At 45.7% G+C, this 25,878-nt stretch overlaps 1 protein-coding gene across 1 annotated transcript in view; it reads right to left on the minus strand.

The window, feature by feature from the left end:
- The window catches only part of pappa2 (pappalysin 2), a gene marked incomplete at both ends in the record, with an annotated part of 373,122 nt that overhangs the window by 136,202 nt on the left and 211,042 nt on the right, over window positions 1-25,878 (minus strand). Inside the window, 4 exon segments of the mRNA XM_084327732.1 lie at window positions 3,199-3,376; window positions 7,378-7,465; window positions 8,245-8,310; window positions 8,904-9,078. Coding sequence (XP_084183858.1) covers window positions 3,199-3,376; window positions 7,378-7,465; window positions 8,245-8,310; window positions 8,904-9,078 — 507 coding nt within the window.

Consider the following 25,878-nt stretch of genomic DNA (forward strand, 5'->3'; position numbering starts at 1 on the left):
TCTTTTTTATTAGAAATGTTTTCCTCTATAAAAAAAATGCCAGTGAATTTTCTTCAAAAATGGCCAAAAGTGACAGCTCTGAGCTCTCTGGTCAGGACTGCAGTCATAGCTGTCAATCACTCAAGTGAAACTTTCACTGCACAGGTTGATCTTTTTATTCTATTATCCAATCAAAATAGGCTATTTGAGTCATCTAAGCACTGCCCGTGCAGATTTGCCTCACGCCACCCACGAACGCGGGTTGAATGATTGACAACCTTCAAATCCAATCAGAGATTGGCCCCAGCAAACCTACGGAACTGCAGCTGGACTGTTTTGACTGTGTGCAATGTCCGCCTTGAAAGAGGCTGAAGAGATTAATTTGCCTAATATAATTAATATTTTAAGATCTTTATTCAATTGTTGAACTTCATCAACTTATTGTGCACTGCATCGTTTGATGATATATTTTGGCAACTTGGTGCATATATGGGCTTATGAGAGTGCGTGACGCGAGGGATTCCCCGGAGGAGACTTACGACGGAGACCAGCGCTGCTCAAGCATGCAATTATGACTTTTGAAGAGAAAAGGATTATTATTGCAATAGTGTGCATATTTTGAGCATTATTTTGTATATTTGTGTATTGCATTGAGTAACGCAGAAGGGAAGGTTTGTTGCCGAAAGGATACAAGCGGCCCGCTGTGGCCGTCGTGTTTATTATGTGTGTGTGTGTGTGTGTGTGTGTGTGTGTGTGTGTGTGTGTGTGTGTGTGTGTGTGTGTGTGTGTGTGTGTGTGTGTGTGTGTGTGTGTGTGTGTGTGTGTGTGTGTGTGTGTGTGTGTGTGTGTAATTAATTGGCCCGCTGTGGCCTTGCGTGTGTAATGCAGGGGGTCTTTATTCAGCATGCAACGAACTGGACATGCAATTGGAGCGGCACACACACACCGGGATACACACACACACACACACATGCATTGTCTTTCTTCAGTCGCCGATGCGACGCGCGGCGGAGTGTGTGTTGGCGACGCGCGCCGTGGTTATTGATATTGAGTTGGAGCCTGTGTTGATTATGAATTAATTGGCTGTGGGTCCGATGTGGCCTGGCCTGTGTGTGTGTGTGTGTGTGTGTGTGTGTGTGTGTGTGTGTGTGTGTGTGTGTGTGTGTGTGTGTGTGTGTGTGTGTGTGTGTGTGTGTGTGTGTGTGTGTGTGTGTCGTTCATTTCCTATAGTGCTGAGTGATGTGAATGTAATGTCCTAACCCAACCCCCTCCAACGTACAGTAAATTACCTGACCCAAGAATACACAAGACCCTCTTCTACCAAGTATGGTTTCGTCGATATTCCAATGTACAGTTTTGCTTGTACAGTTGTACAGTTTCCCCCACCCCGCCTACCCATATAATTTCCTATAATTTCCTTTGTTGTGAGGGACCAGATTGGGAGACAGTAAGATATTGGTGAAAGAAAAATTGCATGTAGATATGTGTTTGAAACAGTGAGGGTGAGAAATGGTCTGATGATCTGGCTGTAAACAAATAGTTTTTGATTTGCCTTCTTGACTAAGCTATTGTTGTGATGTGTGTAAGTGAGGTGTGTGTCAAGAGTTACTCAAAGGTATTTACTACTAGTGCCTGTTGTCTTTAACTGTAGTGTCTGTCTGCTGTCTTCATAACCACACTGTGTCTGTACTTCTTTATAAAAATGTTTTATCTCTCCCGTCCTCCCCAATTTTTTAACTCACCAGCCACTACTGACACACACATTGGGGGATGTTTTATAAATATAATATAATAATTTGTGCTTCACCTAAAAATTTGGTCAGCAGCCTCCACTGGTTCCTATATATACTATGAGAAATAGGATATGCAGATGCTAGATCTGATCTGCAACGCCTAGTGTTACAGTTTGATCTGAATTTCATGAACCAGGAAGTGCTTCAACACAGAGGAGCAGCAGCTAATTTGCATTTAAAGAGACAGGAGCCAAAACTGCCTGTTTGAGGCTGATTGAGCCTGACTTGTTGCGCACACACAGCCTGTACGCGTTAAAATTTTAGGCAACCAACTTGTGTTTAGCGTTTCTCTGATTGGCCAATACGCCCATGTGACCACGGCAGCACGAGAGAGCTGCAGCGCGGAAATAGGCTGTCTATTGCCATTCTCTAAGACAAACTCTAACCTTAACCAGCTCCTTAACAGTGCCTAAACTTAACCCTTCTAACCTTAAGCAACTCCGAAACAATGCCTAACCTTAACCAACTCCGAAACAATGCCTAAACTTAACCGGCGAAAGAATGCACGTTAAAAAATATTGCCATTCTCTAAGACAAACTCTAACCTTAACCAGCTCCTTAACAGCGCCTAAACTTAACCCTTCTAACCTTAAGCAACTCCGAAACAATGCCTAACCTTAACCAACTCCGAAACAATGCTTAAAGTTATGCCTAAACTTAACGGCAAAAGAATGCGAATGCACGTTAAAAAAAAATTTAATAAAAAATGTAAGGGAATCGAACTTGCCAGCAACGGGCCGTAGGATCCACAGCAATGCAGCGCTGCCAATTGAGCTAGTTCTGGATAGTAAAAAAAGGGCGGATTACTGCTACATAATGCTGCCGCGACGCTCTGCTGCTGCCGCGTCGCCGCGGGGGCGTGGCTAGACGCAAGTTGGGCGTGGTTAGACAGAAGTTGGTTGCCTTTAATATTCACGCAGCCTGTACAGCTGTAACTCTGTAAAAACATGTTTGTAAATAGACAGCAAAAATTCAAATATGAAACTGGAAAATGGCCATAATATGGGCTCTTTAATTACAGAATGCTTCTAACACAAAACATTAAGACACAAGTAATTATCCGACTACATACTTAACATCTAACAATTATATAAATCTAGTATTTATTTTAAACTTTCTGTAGATGTCTCATATTATGTTTGCTATGAATGGGGAAAGGAAATAAAGAAGGATGTTTGCTTTGTAAATATTTGAGAACTACTGCAACGGCAAAAGTATTTTTTTTTAAATCACTTTCATGTCAAATGGAATAAGCTGGCCTAACTGCATTGGGGGGTGTACGAAAAGAGCCGGCGGGGGGGGGGGGGGGGGGGGTGCTGGTATAACTCCTCGGACACAGGGGGGCCTAGGTGGGGCAGAGGGTCCAAGAACTACTGACCGAGAGAACAACATGGAGGATTTATAAAACCAACCAGACGGGACCTACCCTGCAGGATGGCCGGGGAGCCGCAGGTGAAAGAGCACTGCTTCCCAAACGTAGTTCCCCAAGGACAGCTAAATATGGCGTGGTACACATGGGACTGGTCAGGGAGCCCACAGTCTACAGGACGACAGCTGACCGCACGGTCCCAGGACCCCGCAAGACACTCCACCTCTGTCTCCCTCTATAGAGAGAGAGAGAGAGAGAGAGAGAGAGAGAGAGAGAGAGAGAGAGAGAGAGAGAGAGAGAGAGAGAGAGAGAGAGAGAGAGAGAGAGAGAGAGAGAGAGGTGGGGAGATGATTTAGTGTTAGGCGTGGTACCGTTTTAATACGTGTGATTACCTTTTAAACAAGTAGATTAAAAGAACGATGCTGATGAACTATGAAATTAATGAACTTCAATCTGAGATATTTAGTCGGTAGTATAGGAGAACAGTTTTAGGTAAAAAAGTTTATTAAATGATTGCCATGGTAAACGTACACTTGACTTGTAAATGTTAGTACAGTTGTTTGTGGCACAAATGACACATTAAAAAATTAGACTGGTCAGTTTATAGGCTGTTAGGATATGATCACCTGATCTCACACTTCCTTGATGAATGAGTTATACAAGTTACCTACTATTGAAAGATGTATTCAGTAATTTACTCACAATATAAAAGTAATGTAATCTGGTTATTTTCAGTTGGATTATCTCAATGCCAAATATGGAAGATATCAATGACATTACTTTTACTTAAGTGCAAAAGTGCTTCTTTAAATTAGACGTGTAGTCTGGGACTATTTGACCAGACCGGCCTACCACTCCACAACCAGCCTGTGGATATTCCTCCTCCCTCGCCCCATTGAAGCAAATACACACCAGCCCTTAATCATCTTCCCTTTATTCATTTGCTTAGATTTTTATGTCTGGTCATTTTAGCATGGTGTTATTCACTGTCAAAGATACAAAGAAAAATCATAATTTATATTGTCCTTTGTTACATCACAATTTACTCAAGCCTAGTAACAGACACAATATTTCTGACACTGGGAATACATTCCATGAGATCCATAGACATCCCTAGATACCAAGAACATGTAAATGGACCCTGTAGAAGTGGAGCAATCTTCCATTTACTTAGGTACTGTATGTATTTTAGGCGGATTTTCAGAAAATAGGGCTCGGGCCTAAAAGGTTAATACCACCACTTATAGGCTAAGCATAATGGATGGATAGGTCTACTTTTTTAGGGCAGTGGTACTCAGACTTTGCCAACTCAGGAGCCACATTGACAAACATATTTCTGAAAGAGGCACATTACAACCAAACCAACACCAGGTTACTTACTAATAAGCGATTTACAAGCTATGCAAAAGCTTGATAATGTGCCAGTAGGCTACTAAAATGTATTACCAACATTCCCATGGCAAATGTAATTATTAATATACATAAATAAAATAAACGTTTTAAAGGAATTCAAATGCCTCAAGTGTCCCTGCAGTAGTCTATAGACAGCCCATCAGCACAATGTCCAAAACAACTGTAGTAGCCTAAAGTCCATAACCATAGAACATGTGTGACACTCCTGAAACACAATGCTTTTGTAATCGGGCTCTGTGCTGCCTGGAAACAGTGACCTGAAGGGGCCGTTCGGCTCTTTTGGAAATTTTAGTTTTCAGTTATTTCGTCTCCTTCAAGAAAGTCAGTAGGCCACGTTACTGGACATCTGGCATTTTCAAATGCAACTCATCTTGGAATGTCCCATAGCCTATTCTTATTCCATACTTGTGTTTTTATGAATCTTTTCATTTTAGTTTCACATTAACGTACAGTAGCTTTCCGACTGACACAATGCAGAGCGCAGAGCCCCGACACACAGGTGCGGAACACGCACCCCGAGATCAATACTACTTGGTTCAGAAGGGAGAGGAGGGTGTGTTGACACAGTCCATGCCAGGACCTGTTAAGGAACACTGGAATACGCAGGTTACACCAATGTGAGGCATATCCATTTCCTGGAATTGCAATGCAATCTGAGCCCTTCACGTTGCAAATAGCTGCTGGTGGGATTTGCAAACCAACCGTTTAATGGCGTCTCTCAGATCAACGTGCAGCCATTAATGTTCATGTAAAATTAAAAAGCACAAGAATAATGCACTAGAGCAGCGGTTCTCAACAGGGGTGCCTAGGCACACTAGGGTGCCTCAGAGAGCTGCCAGGGGTGCCTTGAGATTTCTCAAAAAAAAAAATATATATATATTTCTTTTTTAATATGATTAAAGAAAATGATCACTAAAGTGCTATCTGTTGCAGCTGCACGTTTTCCATGAAAATACCACATTTGGATAAGTTTGACCATTTCTCAAAAACTGAAAATCATAATTTTTTTTATGTTTTGGTAGCTTTTTCATTTGTTTATTGGACAAGTCCGGCAGAGAGGAAGGATGGGAGAGAGATATGGGGGAAGACATTGGGCTAAGGTCGCCGGGTCCGGGAGTCGAACCCGGGACGGCCGTGCACCACCCTGGCACCCTGAAAATCATTATTTAATAAAACACAGAAAAGGATCACCAAGTTACTCTGGATAAAGAACCCCTTTACAGACAACATTGAGACAAAGCTTCCTGACACATCTCCATCCAAACTCGTGGAAGAACTCATTGAAATCTCATCTGATATCACCTGGAGAGCTTGTTTCAGTGAAGTGCCCCTGGAAACATGTTGGTCTGAGTGTGGTGCTGAGTACCAAGTATCTCATGATCCAGCAGTTAAGGTGTTGATACCATTCAGCACCACATATCTGTGTGAAGCTGGCTTTTCATCCATGACAGCTCTGAAAACAAAATATTGGGCCAAGTTGAGCCTTGAGGATGACGTGCGTGTTGCCTTGTCAAATATCTCCCCACGTATTGACTGTATTATTAGCCAGCTGCAGCAGCAGACCTCGCATTGAGCTAGAAATGTCCACTGAGTGAACGAGTGATTATCTTCTGTATTTATTTATATTTTTTGAGAAATGGTAACTTGGTGATCCTTTTCTGTATTTAAAATAAATACATGATTTTCAGTTTTTGAGAAATGGTCACACATCCAAATATGCTATTTTAATGGAAAACAGTGCAGCTGCAACAGATAGCACTTTAGTGATAATTTTCTGTAATTTTATTTAAAAAAATATGCTATTTGATTTACTACTACAAGCAGTGTAATGTCAACAGTACTAAGCCATTTAGACCTGAAACGCCAGTTAGACCTTATTTTGAAAGCAAGCACTTTTGTCATCATTGTAGCAAAAAAGACAGGACCGGAAAAGTCTTTATCGTATATAGGGATGCCCTGGAATCTTTTATTGGACACAGGGGTGCCTTGGCAGCAGAAAGGTTGAGAACCCCTGCTAGTCTAGAGGACCTTTCGGCAGAAAAGACAAAGTTTGATTTATCAACAAGAAGATGACTATTGATGTCTAGGTACACAGCACTTACAAATGGTAAATGTAAATACATAGTGTTTGTAGATATACTGTTACTGTTTAACGTTATGAGTAATGCAGTGATTAAGCTGAGTAGTTTACTATTTGGCAGAGTCCACCTCGTATTGAAAATCAACTTAAAGCACTCTGGTGTGTTCTGTCAACCTCACAAACATTTCTACCAGGAATATATTTTTTTAATGATCGGTTTGAAAGGCCAACAAGATATAATTGATATAATTGTATTGCCATCAATGAGTTTATAACGTGATTTATTTGTGTCTACAATCTCCAGTGATGTAACTGCGTATTTGGGGGGAAATGTTATTATTATGAATTGCTGTGGCTGTGTTTAGTGAGGAGGCCAAAATGTTCCTTCAGAGGTTCCTCATCATTTGAGTTAACTGCCTTGTATTTCTCTCTTTCTCCCTTTCTCCTCTACTCATTCTCCCTGTCTGTCTCTCTCCCAAATTAATTATGACATTGTCTAGTTTGCGGTAGTTAGTGAATAGATTTGGCATGTGGAATAATCAGTCTCCGAGAAACAATCCCTCTCTGAAGAGTTCATGCCTCCTCATGAAGTGGTGCCCCGTTTTATTAATAAAGTATAACCCATATGGCTTATAAGGTATTACTTTGATGTGATTATTGCTCAGGAAAGAAATCTAAAATCACCTCGTCAGTCCCATAACTACACATCCACACAAACACACACACACAGTGTTCCACTGTACCTGGTAGGGAGGATGTCCTTTACCACTGAGAGTAAAACCACGATGACACTGAATGGAGCAACGTAAAGCCTCACCTACACCTGTACACCTAGATAGATAGATGGATAGATGGATAGATGGATAGATGGATAGATGGATGGATGGATAGAGATATATTTAGTTTAGTTGATTTAGTGGTTGACTTTGTAGACAATACAAAATTGCATGCTTATTCCATGTAGCTGTGTGTGTAGTTGAATATATCTGGTCCGCATTTTATTAAATCATGAAAATCGTAGTTACAGCAAAGGTTAGGTTCAGAATGTCGGACCCCTAGCCCTATGTAAGCCCTACTCACTGATGATGTTGTGGATCGGTCGAGTCCTTTCTCAGCACAATGCATAGTAGGGGTGTAAAGGTACACGTATCCGTACCGAACCGTTTCAGTACTGGACCTAAGGTTCAGTACGGCTGTGTACCGAACGAATACAATGGTATGTTAACCACTAACAACCGCCCACCGGGGGCTGTTTTTTTCACAATCTAATATAATTATTTATATTTTATTTTATTTAACAAATCGATTATTAATTTCAATATAGAATATTCGTTGACAGCCCTACAAGTACAATTAGTTACTGCACACCACATCACCCCTGAGTAGAACATGGAAAGCCAAACTTCCCCCACTGTACCGAAAACCCGTACCGAACCGTGACTTCAAAACCGAGGTACGTACCGAACTGTGGTTTATGTGTACCGTTACACCCCTAACACATAGTGTGATTGATACTGGTTACCTGCAACTGTGGCTAGTCAGCCACAATACTAATGCAATGTCAATGAGGCCATTTATGCATCACATGCAATTTCTCCTGAATGGCCTACCTGACGGAGGCATGTTGCAGCTGGGGAGAGCTACATCGGTCCAGCTGGCAGGGTCTACGCAGACAACTGTTGGATGGACAGGAAGTGAAAGAGGGAGAATGGAGAGATATATAGAGTAAGGGAGGGAGAGACTATGAGTAATAGTTGTAAAGGTTTAATATAATTATATCTGATTCAATGTGTGTGTGTGTGTGTGTGTGTGTGTGTGTGTGTGTGTGTGTGTGTGTGTGTGTGTGTGTGTGTGTGTGTGTGTGTGTGTGTGTGTGTGTGTGTGTGGTCTAGATATCATGAAGATTACATCATAGCTGTGATGTTAGTGCACATACTGTATGTGTTTATGTATTAGTGTGTACTGTCTGTGTGTGTGTACTGTCTGTGTGTGTACTGTATGCATGTGTGTGTGTGTATACTGTCTTTGTGTGTGTGTGTGCGTGCGTGCGTGCGTGCGTGCGTGTGTGTGTGTGTGTGTGTGTGCGTGCGTGCGTGCGTGCGTGGGTGCGTGCGTGCGTGTGTGTGTGTGTGTGTGTGCGTGCGTGCGTGCGTGCGTGCGTGCGTGCGTGCGTGCGTGCGTGCGTGCGTGGGTGCGTGCGTGCGTGCATGGGTGCGTGTGTGTGTGTGTTGTGCAATAGTCGTGGGAGCCCCCACCCTCTGATGCGCACCCGGTCAGGGCGAAGGCGCTGAAATGGCAGGATGTCCTGAGGGCCACCCCGTCCACTGCGACGTGGGGAGAGGAGAAGAAGAGGAGCACAGAGGAGGTGAGGAAGAACGGGCGGGAGAGGTCGTGGGTCACGTTGACCACCAACGGGCTCCGCTGGCAGGACAGATCGAAGGTGCCTGAGGAGGAAGGGATGGAGAATCAGACAGGCTCACACCTGAAAGGGTTAATGTGACCATCCAGAATAGGAAGACATTCAAAGTAGAAACAAATGCAGATTTATTGAAACATGATTTAAAAGACATGACTATATTTTGGGCAGGATGATATAATGGGCAGCCATTCAAGGAGAGAGAACCAGACAATAGCAATATCTAGATAATTTCCCCCTAAAATAATGTATTCCGTGAAGCGGAGGGGCACACGGCAACTGCAATGACACAACAGAGCATAACAATGTGCAGCATATAGAGTGAGCTTTGATGATTGGTTCTCTAATGACAATAGAGAAATATAGACATGGGTTCCTGAAGACGAAGGAAGTCACAGGCCGACTGATGGGGGTAAGTGGCAATAAGGAAGTGAAAAGAATGAATGAAGCCGTGGGAACCAGGCTGTGTGGCTATAGTCTCCCTGGCTGAACTCTCGCCATGGCCGTAGCCAGCTATGAGGTCACCGAGGTCCGGACCTCGGTAACTATTTGTAACTATAATTATTTTTTTAATTATTAAAAAGAAATACTTTTTTAATTTTTAATTTTTTTTGTTTGGTCAACGACCGGCCCACTACTAGGCTGGGACAGCGGCCCATTGGTACTGACTGACACTGGGCTGGCCCAATCACATCTCTTACTAAGCACCCCCCGTCAGTCGTGCAGGTACATGACTGAGATGGGGCTGTGGTACATGACTGAGATGGGGCTGTGGTACATGACTGAGATGGGGCTGTGGTACATGACTGAGAGGGGGCTGTGGTATATGACTGAGAGGGGGCTGTGGTACATGACTGAGAGGGGGCTGGTACATGACTGAGAGGGGGCTGGTACATGACTGAGAGGGGGGCTGGTACATGACTGAGAGGGGGCTGTGGTACATGACTGAGAGGGGGCTGTGGTATATGACTGAGAGGGGGCTGTGGTACATGACTGAGAGGGGGCTGTGGTACATGACTGAGATGGGGGCTGGTACATGACTGAGATGGGGGCTGGTACATGACTGAGAGGGGGCTGTGGTACATGACTGAGAGGGGGCTGGTACATGACTGAGAGGGGGCTGTGGTACATGACTGAGAGTGGGCTGGTACATGACTGAGAGGGGGCTGTGGTACATGACTGAGAGGGGGCTGGTATACAGGACTGAGAGGAGGCTGGTACATGACTGAGAGGGGGCTGGTACATGACTGAGATGGGGGCTGGTACATGACTGAGAGGGGGCTGGTACATGACTGAGAGGGGGCTGGTACATGACTGAGATGGGGGCTGGTACATGACTGAGAGGGGGCTGGTACATGACTGAGATGGGGGCTGGTACATGACTGAGAGGGGGCTGGTACATGACTGAGAGAGGGCTGGTACATGACTGAGAGGGGGGCTGGTATACATGACTGAGAGGGGGGCTGGTACATGACTGAGATGGGGCTGTGGTACATGACTGAGATGGGGCTGTGGTACATGACTGAGATGGGGCTGTGGTACATGACTGAGAGGGGGCTGTGGTACATGACTGAGAGGGGGCTGGTACATGACTGAGAGGGGGCTGGCTGGTGCAGGACTAAGAGGGGGCTGGCTGGTACAGGACTAAGAGGGGGCTGGTATACATGACTGAGAGGGGGCTGTGGTACATGACTGAGAGGGGGCTGGCACATGACTGAGAGGGGGCTGGCTGGTACATGACTGAGAGGGGGCTGGTACATGACTGAGAGGGGGCTGGCTGGTACAGGACTAAGAGGGGGCTGGCTGGTACAGGACTAAGAGGGGGCTGGTATACATGACAGAGGGGGCTGTGGTACATGACTGAGAGGGGGCTGGCACATGACTGAGAGGGGGCTGGCTGGTACATGACTGAGAGGGGGCTGTGGTACATGACTGAGAGGGGGCTGGTAGATGACTGAGAGGGGGATGCTATACATGACTGAGAGGGGGTTGTGGTACATGACCGAGAGGGAGCTGTGGTACATGACTGAGAGGGGGCTGTGGTACATGACTGAGAGGGAGCTGTGGTATATGACTGAGAGGGGGCTGTGGTACATGACTGAGAGGGGGCTGGTACATGATTGAGAGGGGGCTGTGGTACATGACTGAGAGGGGGCTGGCTGGTACATGACTGAGAGGGGGCTGGTACATGACTCAGATGGGGCTGTGGTGCATGACTGAGAGGGGGCTGTGGTACATGACTGAGAGGGGGCTGGTAGATGACTGAGAGGGGGCTGGTATACATGACAGAGGGGGCTGGTACATGACTGAGAGGGGGCTGGCTGGTACATGACTGAGAGGGGGCTGGTACATGACTGAGAGGGGCTGGTACCATGTATTGTGCATCATTGTAGGTCAAACCATTAAAAAGTTAATTTCCACGGCAGCCATTTTGGATTTTGGTCTCACAAATTTCCCCCGCCTTTTAAAAAAATACACCCCGGCTAAATTAGTTTATCAACTCTCCTAGATGACAAATCCATTGAGAAACAAAGTGCCACAGATGACCCAACTACTAGGTTCATATCGTATCATCATAATATTATTTTTTAAATCATTAGGATAAGGGTTCCCTTGATAAAGATGCATGAAAGGGCTGTATAATATACAATACCTGTAGCTCAACTGCAAAAACTGCTTTTTTTATTTGATTAGATTTATTTGGAAATTAAAAACACATCATAAAAACCAATTATCTTGACCAATTTGTATTCCTGAGGATATCACCTAAAAGCATTCATTAAAACACTTATTTCCAAAGTGGTCCTCGATGGAAGACATAAAAACACAGCACATACTGTATAGCCTACTCAACTGCAAATTTTTCCTCAACTGCAAAAATGTATGCCTACTTATGTATTAGCCTACAGGGAAAAACACATTCACAACAGGCAGCAAAGTTTATTTTCAGCCAAGTATGGTAATAAGGTAACTATTAGGATATATATGGTATGGATTACTTACTCTTAATAACTTATTACTATCTGTGGTAGCTCTAGTCTCCACCTACACAAATTGTTTTTGTGCTGTCCATTGATCATGCACTTTCACGTGGTAGGCACATTAACTGTAGGTCAAACTCCCCAAACAAACACACCATTGATTTAATTGCCATATAAATCACATACAAAGATATAACTATTACTCCTCTCTGAACATGAATATAAAACAAGAAGGTGATCTATTAACTGTGTAAACCTTATGCAATATTCATCATTGATATTTGAATACTTGAAATCTGTATGAACTGAGTAGTTAGTATCAAATGAAATAAGATGGAACAGCTCATGCATTCATTGAATAAACAACGATTTGCTCATTACTAGTATGGTATTGTTTAAATTGTACAGCTTTTTGCACATCTTTGTCAGGGAATTCCAACAATTCTGGACCTGAATGTACCAGTTAATTGTAATCATCTCTCTCTCCTTATGTCTAGTCAAGCCAGGTTGTGGAGGAGAGAGACAGGGATGAACAGGCTATAGACTACTTTGCCCATCCTGAGCCTGCTATGATGCAGGTGTTTTTACATCACCACCCAAAACAAGATTCAGCCAAGAGCGAGGGAGTACACTGGTCCACTTGTCCATGGCTTTGTAGTGGGTTGGGGGAATAGTACAGTAGGTACGCATATTTAAGGGGACCGCAAGGATGGTGTACCGGTGGGTGGTGTCCGACCGATTATAGTGGGCCGGTCTGGGCCAAAAAAATAAATGGACCTCCCTAATTTCTAAACCCTGGCTATGGCCCTGACTCTCGCCACACTAAGTTTCACTACATTTCAAAACTTAATAACATGCGCATGAATAAAAAACATTCATATATTTTGGGGGAAGGCTCCAGATGACAGGTGGGCAGCCATTCGAGGGGAGAGAAAACCCAGAGAAGAATAGAATATAATAGAAATACTTTATTCAACCCAAGGGAAATTTTGGCACTACAAATCGCTCACAGTAAACAATAAACATTTGGGTAGACAAAATCAAAAGTCACGAATAAGAATAAAAATAAGCCTAAAAATAAAATACGGTCCGGGATATACATTTCCTATGTTACATTCTAATATAAAATATACAGTAAAAATATACAGAAATATACAGTACATGTAAGTGTAAAATTGTAAACGTAAAAGTCCAGGAAGATAGTAGTGTCACCCTGTGCTCAGTGAAGGGCAATGTCTAGATAATTTCCCCCTAAAATAAATTTGCCTATTAGGGTTACACTCATACTGAGAAGGATTAGCGTGGGAGTGAAAACAAGTTGCCAAATGACATGAAACGGACACAGAAAGAGATGTATTTGAGGAGAGTGAATGAGCGTTGGCGGATGGAGGGCCAGGTGGAAACTTTAGAGCTTTGGCTGAGCTTGGGGATGGAGGCCAGCTAGCTTGGCTGATGGAGGACCAATAACTTTAATAGTAACAGTAACTGAGCAAAATCATTATTATACCTATGAAAGATTGAGAAACTGGTTGCAACGTGCTGGGGGATGGAGGCCACCTAGCTTGGTTTATGGAGGGCCAAGAATTCTGTAACAGTAACTGAATGAAGCATTACATTATAGTCATGAAAAAGTAAGAAACTGGTTGCGTCGAGCTGGGAGCTGGTGGCCAGCTAGCTTGGCTGATGGAGGGCCAATAATCCAGTAACAGTAACTGAATAAAAGTATACATTATAGCTATGAAGGAATGAGAAACAGGTTGCTACAAGCTGAGGGATAGAGGCCAGCTAGCTTGACAGATTACATTTTTAACAGTAATAGTAACTGCATGAACCGCTATGCTTCATACAGCATGAATAGCTATGAAAGAATGAGAACACAACATGTGTGCATGAAGGCTTTTAGAATTCAACATCTGTGCATGAAGGGATTTCCCAAAAAGTGAACGTGACTGAAGTTCATACAATGCGATTGAAAATAAAAACACCACCAACAATGATGATGTCACAAGAATGATATGCATGACTTACTAACAACCAAGGAAGGAGGGACTTTTGCACAGCCACAATTGATGAATGATCTTGCCTAATGTAGGTTATATTATCGTACTTGGCTTATCGCGTCCCGCTCTTAAGCCTATCGAGATATACCTCATCTCATGTACCTATTGTACTTACACAACGAATAAACTAATACACCCACACCTGCCGGGTCCCGCCCCTACGGAGGCGTAGCCTATAAGATAGTAGGCGTGGTCCCCAATACACCCTTCCTCTATTTTCGTTCCCAGCATAGCGGATGCAGTGCACCTTATGTAACTAGTGTTATGAAAAGATTAGAGAAATTACGTAATGTTGAAAGCTTACCGGAGGTTTGCTTACCCCTGGCATCTTCGAGGCATGTTTCAGCGACACGACGGGCCTATGTTGATGTTTCCTCATCTGACGACAGCAGATCAAGGGGCAGCGTACATGGTTTGGCTATCGGGCCGGCTTGTACAACGGTGAGCCCTGTGTCATTAGGCATCAATGTTGGTATTGGTAATGCTGTGGAGTATGTTTCGGCGCCAGGGCCGGGGTGGCTTGGTGAACGTTCCACTGCAGTGGACGTTTTCCTGGCAATCCTGGAGCACGCTGCTAACGCTAATGCTACTAATGCTACTACTGCTAATGCTAATGTTGCCGCTGAAATGGGTCGTTGTTCTAATGATCCCCGCCGCGGGACAATTCCGCTTTTCCCTCCTCTTACCCGCTTCATTGATGAAGGTCAGTCGGTTGCTAATGTGGGGGGTTTCGCTGAGTCCTATTTACCTTTTTTACAGGTAAACGGGCTAACAACTGGGTGCAGGCCGGGTGTACCGTGGCTACATAGCCAGGTAGCTTTGATCCTGTGCCCCGGCGGGGATGAACGATGTCCCACCCGGCCGATGCTTGAGACCGCATCGGCTCGGAGGGTGGCAGTATGGACGGATGAGTGGTATACTGCTGCAGGATGGTTTGTAGCGGCGGCCAGTGTTATGGCTCAGTTGGCTAGTTTCCTATCCACATTGGCGTCGGGTAGTAGGGCTATGGGTCCAGCCGACATTATAAACATGTTGCATGTTTGTGGTGTTATAGAGATCTTGACTCAGTCGCAAGCTATAACTGCGGGGAGGATTAGGATGCTGTCAACGTTTGTTGTTCGGCATGTTTGGTTGGAGCACTCTCCTCTTGGGGAAGAGGATAGGTTTTCTCTCCTCACAACTCCTTTTTCCACGGAAAGGCTTTTTGGTCATTCTGTGGAGGCGCAGGCGGTTGTTGATCTGGGTTCTACATTGCCTCACGCTGTGCAGCCAGAGGTGGGAGCACGGTCTCGTCAACGACTGTGGCGAGATCCTCGACAGGCGGCTATGTTTCCCCCGCCAGTGGTGCCCTGGGCGGAGAGTCAACGGGGTTCCACAAGGCCGACAGCCTTGGCGGCCGAGGGATCAGCCATTTTGGGTGAATTCGGTTTGGATAAAACAAGCCGTCGTCACTTTGCCGCGAGCAGCCCGCTCCCCGTTCAATTCTCTCTCTGTTACCCACGGAAGCGGGGCTCTGATTGTTCTCCTTTGGCTGCGGGCCGCGAACCTTCTTTGAAGCACATGCGGCCCCATTCTTCACTTCTCATGGGAACAGGGGCTGACACCCAGTTGATGGCTGAGCCTGGGTCTGTCCATGAGAATGTTGTGCTGTCGCGTGGCTCCTGCACCACACGTTGTGTGATGGGTGAGCCTGGTGTTACGGCTGCCACTAGCTACAGTGGTCAGCAGGGGGACTCGAGGCCTCTTCTGTTGAATGCACAGCAAGGGTTACCCCGGCCTCGCCTTCACCAGGCGGGGTATCGCGCTGATGCCTCCCACTCCCGTGAAGTGGTCTGCGAAGCAGAGGCGAGCGTGATTTGGGTGGTAGCAATATCACTGCAGGGCTTCGCGTGTAGGAGCCCATGGGGTCCTCATGCCTTGCGTGTCTAGCTGCGGAACGACTCCTCAGCATGTGCTAGAGGGGTGTTCAAGGGGGGGAGGTGTGTCAACCAGTTTGATGACAGCTTCTCCCGTATCAAACTGGCCCTTTCTGTCGGGGTCCCCCCTTGGGTGCGTCGCACAGCGGGAGGGACCGGGCCAACTATCAACTATTTCTTGCGGCCCAGAGTCAGTTGACGGCGGGTGAGCTGTGGGATTATTTTCACATATGGCGACAAGAATGCCATTTGGAGGAGTGGATAGAGAGAACGTTGAGGGAGGGGCTTGTGTTACAGTTCGCACAACCCCACCCGCCGATCTCAGGTTTGGTGCCGACCCTATTGTCAGGGTCAGAAGCAGTGACAGCCCTGGCCAACGAGATCCAATCTCTGTTGGCGAAGCAGGCCGTCGTCGTGGTTCCGAGAGAGGACGCGATGTCAGGCGTCTATTCCCGTTATTTTCTGGTGCCCAAGAAAACAAGGGGGGGTCAGACCTATACTGGATCTGTCCGCGTTCAATCGTATGATTGTAGCGAGACCGTTCAGGATGTTGACCGTCAAACTCCTTCTGCTTGCTGTCAGAAGGGGAGACTGGTTCACCTCCATAGACCTGAAGGATGGGTATTTTCACATCCCGATTTTCCCTCCTCACAGGAAATTCCTACGGTTCCTGTTTCAGGGCGTAGTGTACGAGTACCAGAGGATGCCGTTCGGCTATTCTCTGGCTCCCCGCACATTCACCAAGTGCGTGGCGACTGCACTGGAGCCTCTACGTCGTCGGGGGATACGAGTTCTATTCTATCTCGACGACATTCTACTCCTCAGTCGTTCGGAGGAGGTTGCCAGGTCTCATACCAGGCTGGTGGTGGAATTCCTCACCAGGCTGGGTTTTGCTGTGAACTGGAAGAAGAGTACGCCTCTTCCCAGTCAACAGGTGGAGTACTTGGGCTTGACGCTGAGGTCGAGGCCCATGATTGTAAAACTCTCGGAGCAGCGCCGGGTGTCTATCAGTCGCTCGCTCTGGGGTTTCCGTCTGGGAGGGACGGTCACGGCGCTGCAAGTGATGCGTCTGCTCGGTATGATGGCATCTGCTCACACGGTGGTTCCTCTTGGCCTTCTCTTCATGAGGAGGATACAGAGGTGGTTTTTCTCTATGAGAATAGATCTGGTGAGGGACAAATGGAAACGGTTGACGGTTCCTTTGTCGATATGGGGAGATCTCGCCCATTGGAAGAGGCTGGGTATCCTCACCATTGGGGTCCCCATGGGCAGCAGGCACTCGCACGTCGTGGTCTTCACCGACGCCTCTCTCACGGGTTGGGGAGGGACGTGTCGGACCCACGCAGTGGGGGGCAGCTGGCCGGCGGTTCATGCCGGTCCATCTACCCCGCACATCAATGTGTTGGAATTGAAGGCGGTCCTTCTGGTCCTCAAACGGTTCGGCCACCTGGTGGTAGGCGAGCACGTTTTGGTCAGGACAGACAGTGTGACGGCAGCGGCGTATATCAACAGGCAGGGTGGGACTCATTCCATCCACCTGCACCGGGCGGCGGTCGAACTTTGGCTATGGGCATCTCACAGGCTGCGCAGTCTGAGGGCGCTCCACATTCCTGGTGCAGAGAATATGGGCGCGGATATGATGTCTCTGGGCGGTCCTCGTCACGACGAGTGGGAACTCCGCTCCGACATAGTCAGACAGATCTGGGATCGGTTCGGGGAGGCCTCGGTAGATCTGTTTGCGTGCCGACACTCTCACAAGTGCCCCTTGTGGTTCTCGGTCAGTCGAGCGGATCATCCCCCCCTTGGGGGTGGATGCCTTCTCGATCTTTCCATGGCCGCCCGGTCTTCTGTACGCCTTTCCTCCTGTACATCTGTTGGGTCAGCGGATACGGAGGGAGCGCAGGACGGTGATCCTGGTCGCGCCGGACCAGGGCACGGCAGTGTGGTTCCTGGTCTTGATCCAGCTTCTGGTCGCTCCTCCTTGGGTTATTCCTTGGTCGGCGACGGCCCTCTCACAGCACAACGTGTCTCTGTTCCAGTACCCGGTGTTGAGCCAACGCCTGCTGGTGTGGCTGGTGGGAGGGTGAGTCTGGAGAGGATGGACCCTTCTGTGGTTGATACCATCCGGAATGCACATGCTCCCTCCACTGTCGCGCTTTATGCGGGCAGATGGCGTATATGCTCCAAGAGTGGTGTAAGGCGGGGGGCCGGGACCCAGTCTCCTGCCCCCTGGATGCTGTCCTGAGTTATCTCCAGTCTCTCCTTGATAGACTGTCGGCTTCGACGGTGAGGGTATATGCGGCAGCTATATCCTCCTATCATGAGGGGTTTGAGGGGACTGTCTTGTTCAGCCACCCTCTTGTGAAGCGTTTCCTGCTTGGCGCTCGACGCGTTAAGCCGGTGCAACGTTCTCTGGCTCCGACTTGGGATCTTCAATTGGTCCTCGGCCGGTTGTCCTTGGCCCCGTTTGAGCCGCTCGAGCAGGCGCCGTTGGGACAGCTGTCCTTCAAGACTGCGTTCCTGCTGGCTGTCACCTCCGCTAAACGCGTGGGTGAGCTATGTGCTCTTTCGGTACGTCCAGAGTGCCTGTCTTTTCGGGCCGATTGCGGTGCCACTCTGCGACCTAATCCTGCTTTCATGCCTAAGAATATCCGGAGTTCCTTCCGCTCCCGGGATATTGTGGTTCAGGCGTTTTGTCCGCCTCCTCACACTAGTGAGTTAGATGCAGGCCTTCACCTGTCATGTCCGGTCCGCACTTTGGGAATTTACCTCAGCCATACTCAGGACTTCAGGGTTACCGACCAGCTTTTGTCTGTCACGGTGGTTCTCGTGCGGGTAAGGCACTGTCGAAACAGCGCCTGTCCCATTCGTTGTGCGAGGGCATTGCTCTCTGCTACACGTTGGCTGGGCAGGATCCCCCTGGGGGCGTCAGGGCGCACTCCACTCGTGGGGTGGCTGCCTCTGCCGCTCTCCTGGGTGGGGCTTCGGTGGAGGACATCTGTGCTGCAGCTTCATGGTCCTCCCCGGGCCCCTTTGTAAGGTTTTACCTCATGGACATGACCGGGGGTTCTGTCTCCCAGGCGGTTCTGGGGTCTGTGGCCTTTCCTGCTTCCCGTCCTTGGTAGGGTAGCAGGAGTGTATGGGTATGGGCCACAGTGTGTTAAGTCACACGTGGTCTCGCCTGTGCTGTGTGTTCAAGGGGTTCTAGTTCCTCCTTGTTCGCACTCCGGTGGAGTTGACTGCGCCCCCCCCCTTCGTTAGGGAGGATGGGGTGACAGGACTCCCCAAACCCCTTGATGTGGGCTTTCGGGTCCTCAGGGGGTACATTTGTCGGGCCTCGCTTCCGCTCTTACCCCATATCTCAATAGGCTTAAGAGCGGGACGTGATAAGCCAAGTACGATAATATAACGATTATATGAGTACTGGCTGAGCGTCCCGCTCTTAAGCGGCCCTGAGTCCCCTTGAGGGATCTTTTGACTGGGAACGAGATTTTGGCGAGGAAGGGTGTATTGGGGACCACGCCTACTATCTTATAGGCTACGCCTCCGTAGGGGCGGGACCCGGCAGGTGTGGGTGTATTAGTTTATTCGTTGTGTAAGTACAATAGGTACATGAGATGAGGTATATCTCGATAGGCTTAAGAGCGGGACGCTCAGCCAGTACTCATATAACTAGGTTATATACATAACCTATAGTTTTCTAAGCAGAGGAGGACCAGTGAACTAATAGTTGAAGTGAGGTGATGAAACATTTGCATATTCTTGGTATCTAGGGACATCTATGGACCTCAGGGAATGTATTCCCAGTGTCAGAAATATTGTATCTATTACTAGGCTTGCTAAAAATGTGATGAAACAAAGGAGAATATGAATTAAGATTTTTCTTTGCATCTTTGACAGTGGATAACACCATGCTAAGAATTACCAGACATGAAAAACTGCCACTGATCTCGTTCAGTACCTTCTTGAGATCATTGTGTACAAAAAATCGAAGGAAATTAATAAAGGGAAGATGATTAAACAGATTCAGATTCAGATTCAGATTCAGATTAAACAGAAGGTTTTGTAGATACAGTACTGAATGATCCTATCCGGACCAATGCAATTTGAAATATTATTATAGAATATAGAATAGCAGGCTTATAAATTACCTTATTATAGCCAATTTGCACATTAAGGATTGTGCCAAATCTTATATTTCAAATGCCCGAGTTCAATTTGGATTTAGTATCACCAGGCGTGCATAAGAACAGATAATGAAATCAAATAAAATGAAATCAAATGTATTTGTAAGGCCCGACAACACACGTTAATGTCCCCATGGGCTGGACACGTCTTCTTTAAACAAGTCAAGAAGAAACATCACAATAAGTACAGCCAGCAGTTGCACCAGCCGACCAGCAAGCGGCGACATACCCTCACCGAAGCCCCTGCAGACGAGGCGAGAGGCGAGAGGGAGAGCGGCGCGGGACGTAGAGATCACCAAGGACCCGCCGGTTAGCTCGGCTGGCCCCGCCATGCCAGCTAGGATACCCGGGCCAGGACAAAAGGCACCCCCCCTCCCCCACAATGGAGGAATAACAGACACATCTGTAAACAACCAGCCCCCCCCCCCCACATTGCAGGCTTTCACACAGAGGAATACAGACTCCAGCAAAGGACAAAGGATAACCCCCTTCCCCCCTCCCCACTCACGGCACAAACAACAACAACGCCCCACCTCCCCCCACCACAGAACAGGACACAAATGAACAGATTTACCACCAGTGTGATGACATCAATCAGATTACGAACAAAAATGGACTTCATATATTCCACCTTAATACAAACAGCCTGAGACCTAAACTGGCTGAAATCAAACAATTGTTTTTAAACGGTAAGGCTAACATATTGTGTTTCACAGAAACAAAATTAGACTCATCTGTACAGGATCCAGAGATTGAAATTGAAAACTACTCAATAGTCAGGAGGGATAGAAACCAGTATGGAGGTGGCGTCTGTGTGTATATACACAAAGATACCAAATTCATCAACCGTACTGACCTTAACCATGACGAAATTGAAACTATTTGGATTGAAATCTTATTAGATAGGGCGAAACCAGTACTAGTAGGCACAATCTATAGACCGCCAGAACAGAGTGGCTCCTATGACACACTTGATGGGTGTTTAGCTGGGGTGGAGGGGGTAGAAAAAATTCGTATTGGGGACTGGAATACGGATATGCTACGTAAAGCAGCACCCGTCTTCAAGGCCTAGATAGATTTTCTGATCTACACGGTTTCAGCCAGCTAATCACCCAAACCACAAGGGTATGTGATTCGACACAAACCACCATTGACCTCATTTTGACCTCTGACAAGTCCATGATCTCCAATAAAGGGGTGATAGCATGTGGGTTAAGTGATCATTATATGATTTTCTGTACCCGCAAAAAGCTAAAACAGAAGGCCGGCTGTCACAAAACAGTCACATCTAGAGACCTCAAAACTTACTCTAGAGAGGCCTTTAACCTAGAACTGGGGAGCTTGGACTGGTCAGATGAACTCAGTGGTACACAGGTTGAAGAAACATGGCTTGGTTTCAAAACCAAATTCACAACAATACTCAAACATGGCACCCCTAAGAACAACCAGGGTTAAAAATCGCGCTGAGCCATGGATGCACACTGAAATACTCGCCGCTATGAAAACCAGAGACAAAAAATGCTCTGAACTTCATAAAAGTCAGACAAAGCTTTCCAAAAGCTCAAACAGTGAACTCCAAGCCCACGTGGTTGAACAAAAAATTCAAAGAAACAGACTAAGAAATGACGTAAACACCATGATCAAAATCGCAAAAAGAAATGTCATCAACGACAAAACTGAGGAAAACAAAAACAAACCCCGCAAACTTTGGAAATTACTCAATAATCAACTAGGCTGCAGTAAAAAACTTAAAACCAGATTCTCAAACATAAACATAAAGACGGACAACACACTCATCACAGACAAGCTGGATGTAGCCAATTACTTAAACATCTTCTTCACAAACATAGCCACAACACTGGTAAACAAACTACCCTCCCACTCAGGGCATTATGGGGTAGAACACATAGTAGAATACTACAAAAACCTAGGGGTCCACAAAGACGACTTCAAACTTGAAATGGTAACAACAGATGAGGTACTCAAAAAATTTAGCGCCCTCCAACCTAACAAGGCCACTGGACATGACAACATCCCCTCCAAATTCCTCAGAGACTCAGCAGCCGCCATCACCCCAGTCATCACACACATAATAAACCTCTCTATAAAACAGGGACACGTCCCCAAGGACTTCAAAATTGCGAGAGTGACCCCTCTGCACAAAAAGGGCAGCAAATTAGACCCAGGCAACTACCGCCCTGTTTCTATTCTTACCTCCATCTCGAAAGTCATGGAGAAAATAGTCTACGAACAGGTCGAAAAGTACCTGGCGGAAAAAAATCAAATCTACGAATTCCAATCTGGCTTCAGAACGTCCCACTCCACTGACACATGCCTCCTCTATTTGAACGACCACATCAAACAAGAGGTGGACGCGGGCAAATACTGCGGCATGGTCATGCTGGACCTACAAAAGGCCTTCGACACTGTCAATCACTCCATTCTGATTGACAAGCTAAAAGCAATTGGTTTTGATAGTTTATCAGTGAGCTGGATGCAATCCTACCTGGAGGGGAGAGAACAGATGGTAGAGGTAAACAGTACTCTATCCCCCCCCCTCACAGTGAGCTGTGGTGTTCCACAAGGAAGCATACTCCGCTACTCTTCCTAATTTATGCAAATGACATGTCGTCAGCCTGTGACTGCAACTTGTTCCTGTTTGCGGACAACTCAGCCCTGCTGGTCTCTGACAAGAACAAGTTGCAGGTTGAAAAAACCCTCAGCTCGGAACTAGGCAAAATCTGCATATGGCTCGCTGATAACAAACTATCATTACACATGGGCAAAACAGAGTCCATTCTCTTTGGTTCAAATAACAAACTCAGCAAGACCGAAGGCTTCTCAGTTACAGTGGGTGACAATATTGTCACAAGGAAAGACGAAATTACCTACCTGGGTTCCATCCTAGAGGCAAATCTTTCCTGTGACAAAATGGCATCCAATGTAATAAAAAAAGTCAACCAACGAACTAGATTCTTGTACCGGATCTCCTCTCTGGTAAACAAGAATACCCTGAAGACTCTGGCAGGAGCACTCATTCAATTGTACTACGACTATGCGTGCACCTCATGGTACCAAAGCACCTCAAAGGCGCTTAAAACAAGATTACAAACATCACAAAACAAACTGGTCAGACTACTACTTGACCTTACCCCCAGAACCCACCTCACCCCTGCCCACTTTGACAACCTAGGATGGCTTAGAGTAGACGACAGAGTACAGCAACTTGCAATGGGCCTGGTCTACAAGATACACTATACGACTAAGGTACCCATGTACATGTCAAAATACTTCCCAAAGGTCAGTGAATACCACAACCACTACACCAGAGGAAGCTCAACAAATCATGTTAAACCCAGATTCGGCTCAAACAAGGGACTAAACACGTTTCGCAATTATGCCACATCAATGTGGAACGCCCTACCCAAAGCTGTAAAGGAATGTGAATCCCTACCCACATTCAAAACCGCTCTTAAAGAGCACCTACGGGAGGCTGCAATTCGAAACTGGCCACCGTAAATGCCCAAAACCCCCACCACCTCCTAATAGACAATCTCCTCCCCACCGATATTCCCTCCCAGCCGTATGTATATTTCTCTCCCACCCACCCACCCACCCCCTCCTAATGTACAGTCCCCTTCCCATCATATGTATATACTCTGTCAGGATCTAGGGGTAACAGTACTGTATATTTGAATACCGTTTATGTCACAAATGTATCAGTACTAAACACCTATATGTCCCTATGCCATAAATGTCATGTATGTTGTGTATGTCATAAATGTCTATATGAATTGAAAATGGGGGACCCTGATGTAAACAAGACAAATGTCTTTCTCAGGTCTGCATCCCCTTAACAATTGTGTGTATTGAGCCGTACTGTATTGTACCCATTCTGCAATCTGTTAAATAAAGTTTTCATTCATTCATTCAGTCAAGAACAAAACAAGAACACCATAAAGTCCAAATTTTTTTAAATAAATGCAAAATAAATAAATGCAACACTCCCAGACATACCCCACGCGAAGGTAAGGAAAAACTCACGATAACCTAGCAATAGGAAAAAATGCACCACAGGCAATGTGGAGGAGAGAAACCTTAGAAGGGCCATTCAAGGGGGGATCTCCCTTCTTAGATGTCGGTGATAGTAGTGTTGCAATAATGTACAGTAGTGTTTTTATTTGTGCCATGGTGCAACCATTTTGAAACTAATTTAAAATCTAATTGTTGCTACATACTAAAAATAGGGAAGAGAAACTAACTGTGCTTCAATATATATCAATAACGTTAAGTTTTGTGGTTTATTATCCCGAGTAATAAGATATATTAAAAAAAATCATACAGAAGTAATTTGCTTGAAACCCCATAGAGCAGGGGTGTCAAACTCATTTTCACAGAGGGCCACATCAGCATTATGGTTGCCCTCAAAGGGCCAAATACCGTATAAATGTTAATGTAATGTAAAATAAATGTAGCTACTCATTTACATATTGTTAAACATGTTGTTTCTGTATTTATTACTTATTCAAGTTATACATATTGCATATGCATTTGCATAGATGTAAAAATATATGTTAGCTTATGTTATTTTAACAAATAATTTTAGTTTATCAGAACCCCATATTACTCCAGCAATCAATGATCAAACCATTCAAGTAAATAACAAAGAAGAATATCATCAAATACAAGCTATGACATTAAGTTTGTTCAAAACCTTTTTGTCACAGTCAAGAGGGGCAGAACTAATAACTGTGAGCTGCAAAGAACACGTGGGACAGATGTAGCAGATGTTACAAAAACAAATGGCTGCACACAACCTTGCAGAGGCCATACATCCAACTAATGGAAGATAGTTTAATTAACTTTAATTAACAGATTGCAGAATGGGTACAGTACAGTAGAGCTCAATACACACAATTGTTAACCCTTTAATCGCCGTTGACGCTGAAACACGTCATTCTCCGCCATGCTCATTCTGCCGTTGACGCTGGACAGCGTCTTTGATATCAATATTTCAAAAATCTGTGATCGAAATCATATTTCTCCCCCGGAGACATGAGATGTACTGGTGAGCCCCTATCAACTCTCTAACGGTTCAAGAGCGCCATCTGGTGGCCGATCGGCCTGATCGCCCAGGGAAGAAACAGGAAGTGGAAGCTGGTGCTCATTTCAATTTGGTCCGATCACTCGCTATAGGTCCCGGGACTCGATCTCGACACAATGGATAGCGATCCGTTACCAATAACTCGATAAACAACATGATTTGGACGTATATACTATTATACAACCTGGAAATGGATCGGATATTTCGACATCCCATAATAGAAAAAATTCTGTTCCACGCTCATCTCCCAACGGCGAGAGGAAGCTACGGTGAGTTTCAGCGTTATTTTGTAATGTCTTCTATACTAACTGCTCTAATGATCATATCACTAGGGCTGCAACTAATGACTATTTTGGTAGTCGACTAATCTGCCGATAATTTTTTCGATTAGTCGACTAATCGAAAACCAATGTAAAAAAAAAAAAAAAAAGGATATATATATATATATATATATATATATATATATATATATATATATATATATATATATTTTTTTTTTTTTTTAACTACCTATCTTTGTGAAAGTGGCTTCTCAGCTCTGGTCCAGCTGAAGACAGAGCAGAGGAACAGATTGGACATT

Source organism: Notolepis coatsorum (assembly GCF_963971535.1).
Source record: "Notolepis coatsorum genome assembly, chromosome: 13".
Lineage (NCBI taxonomy): Eukaryota > Metazoa > Chordata > Actinopteri > Aulopiformes > Paralepididae > Notolepis > Notolepis coatsorum.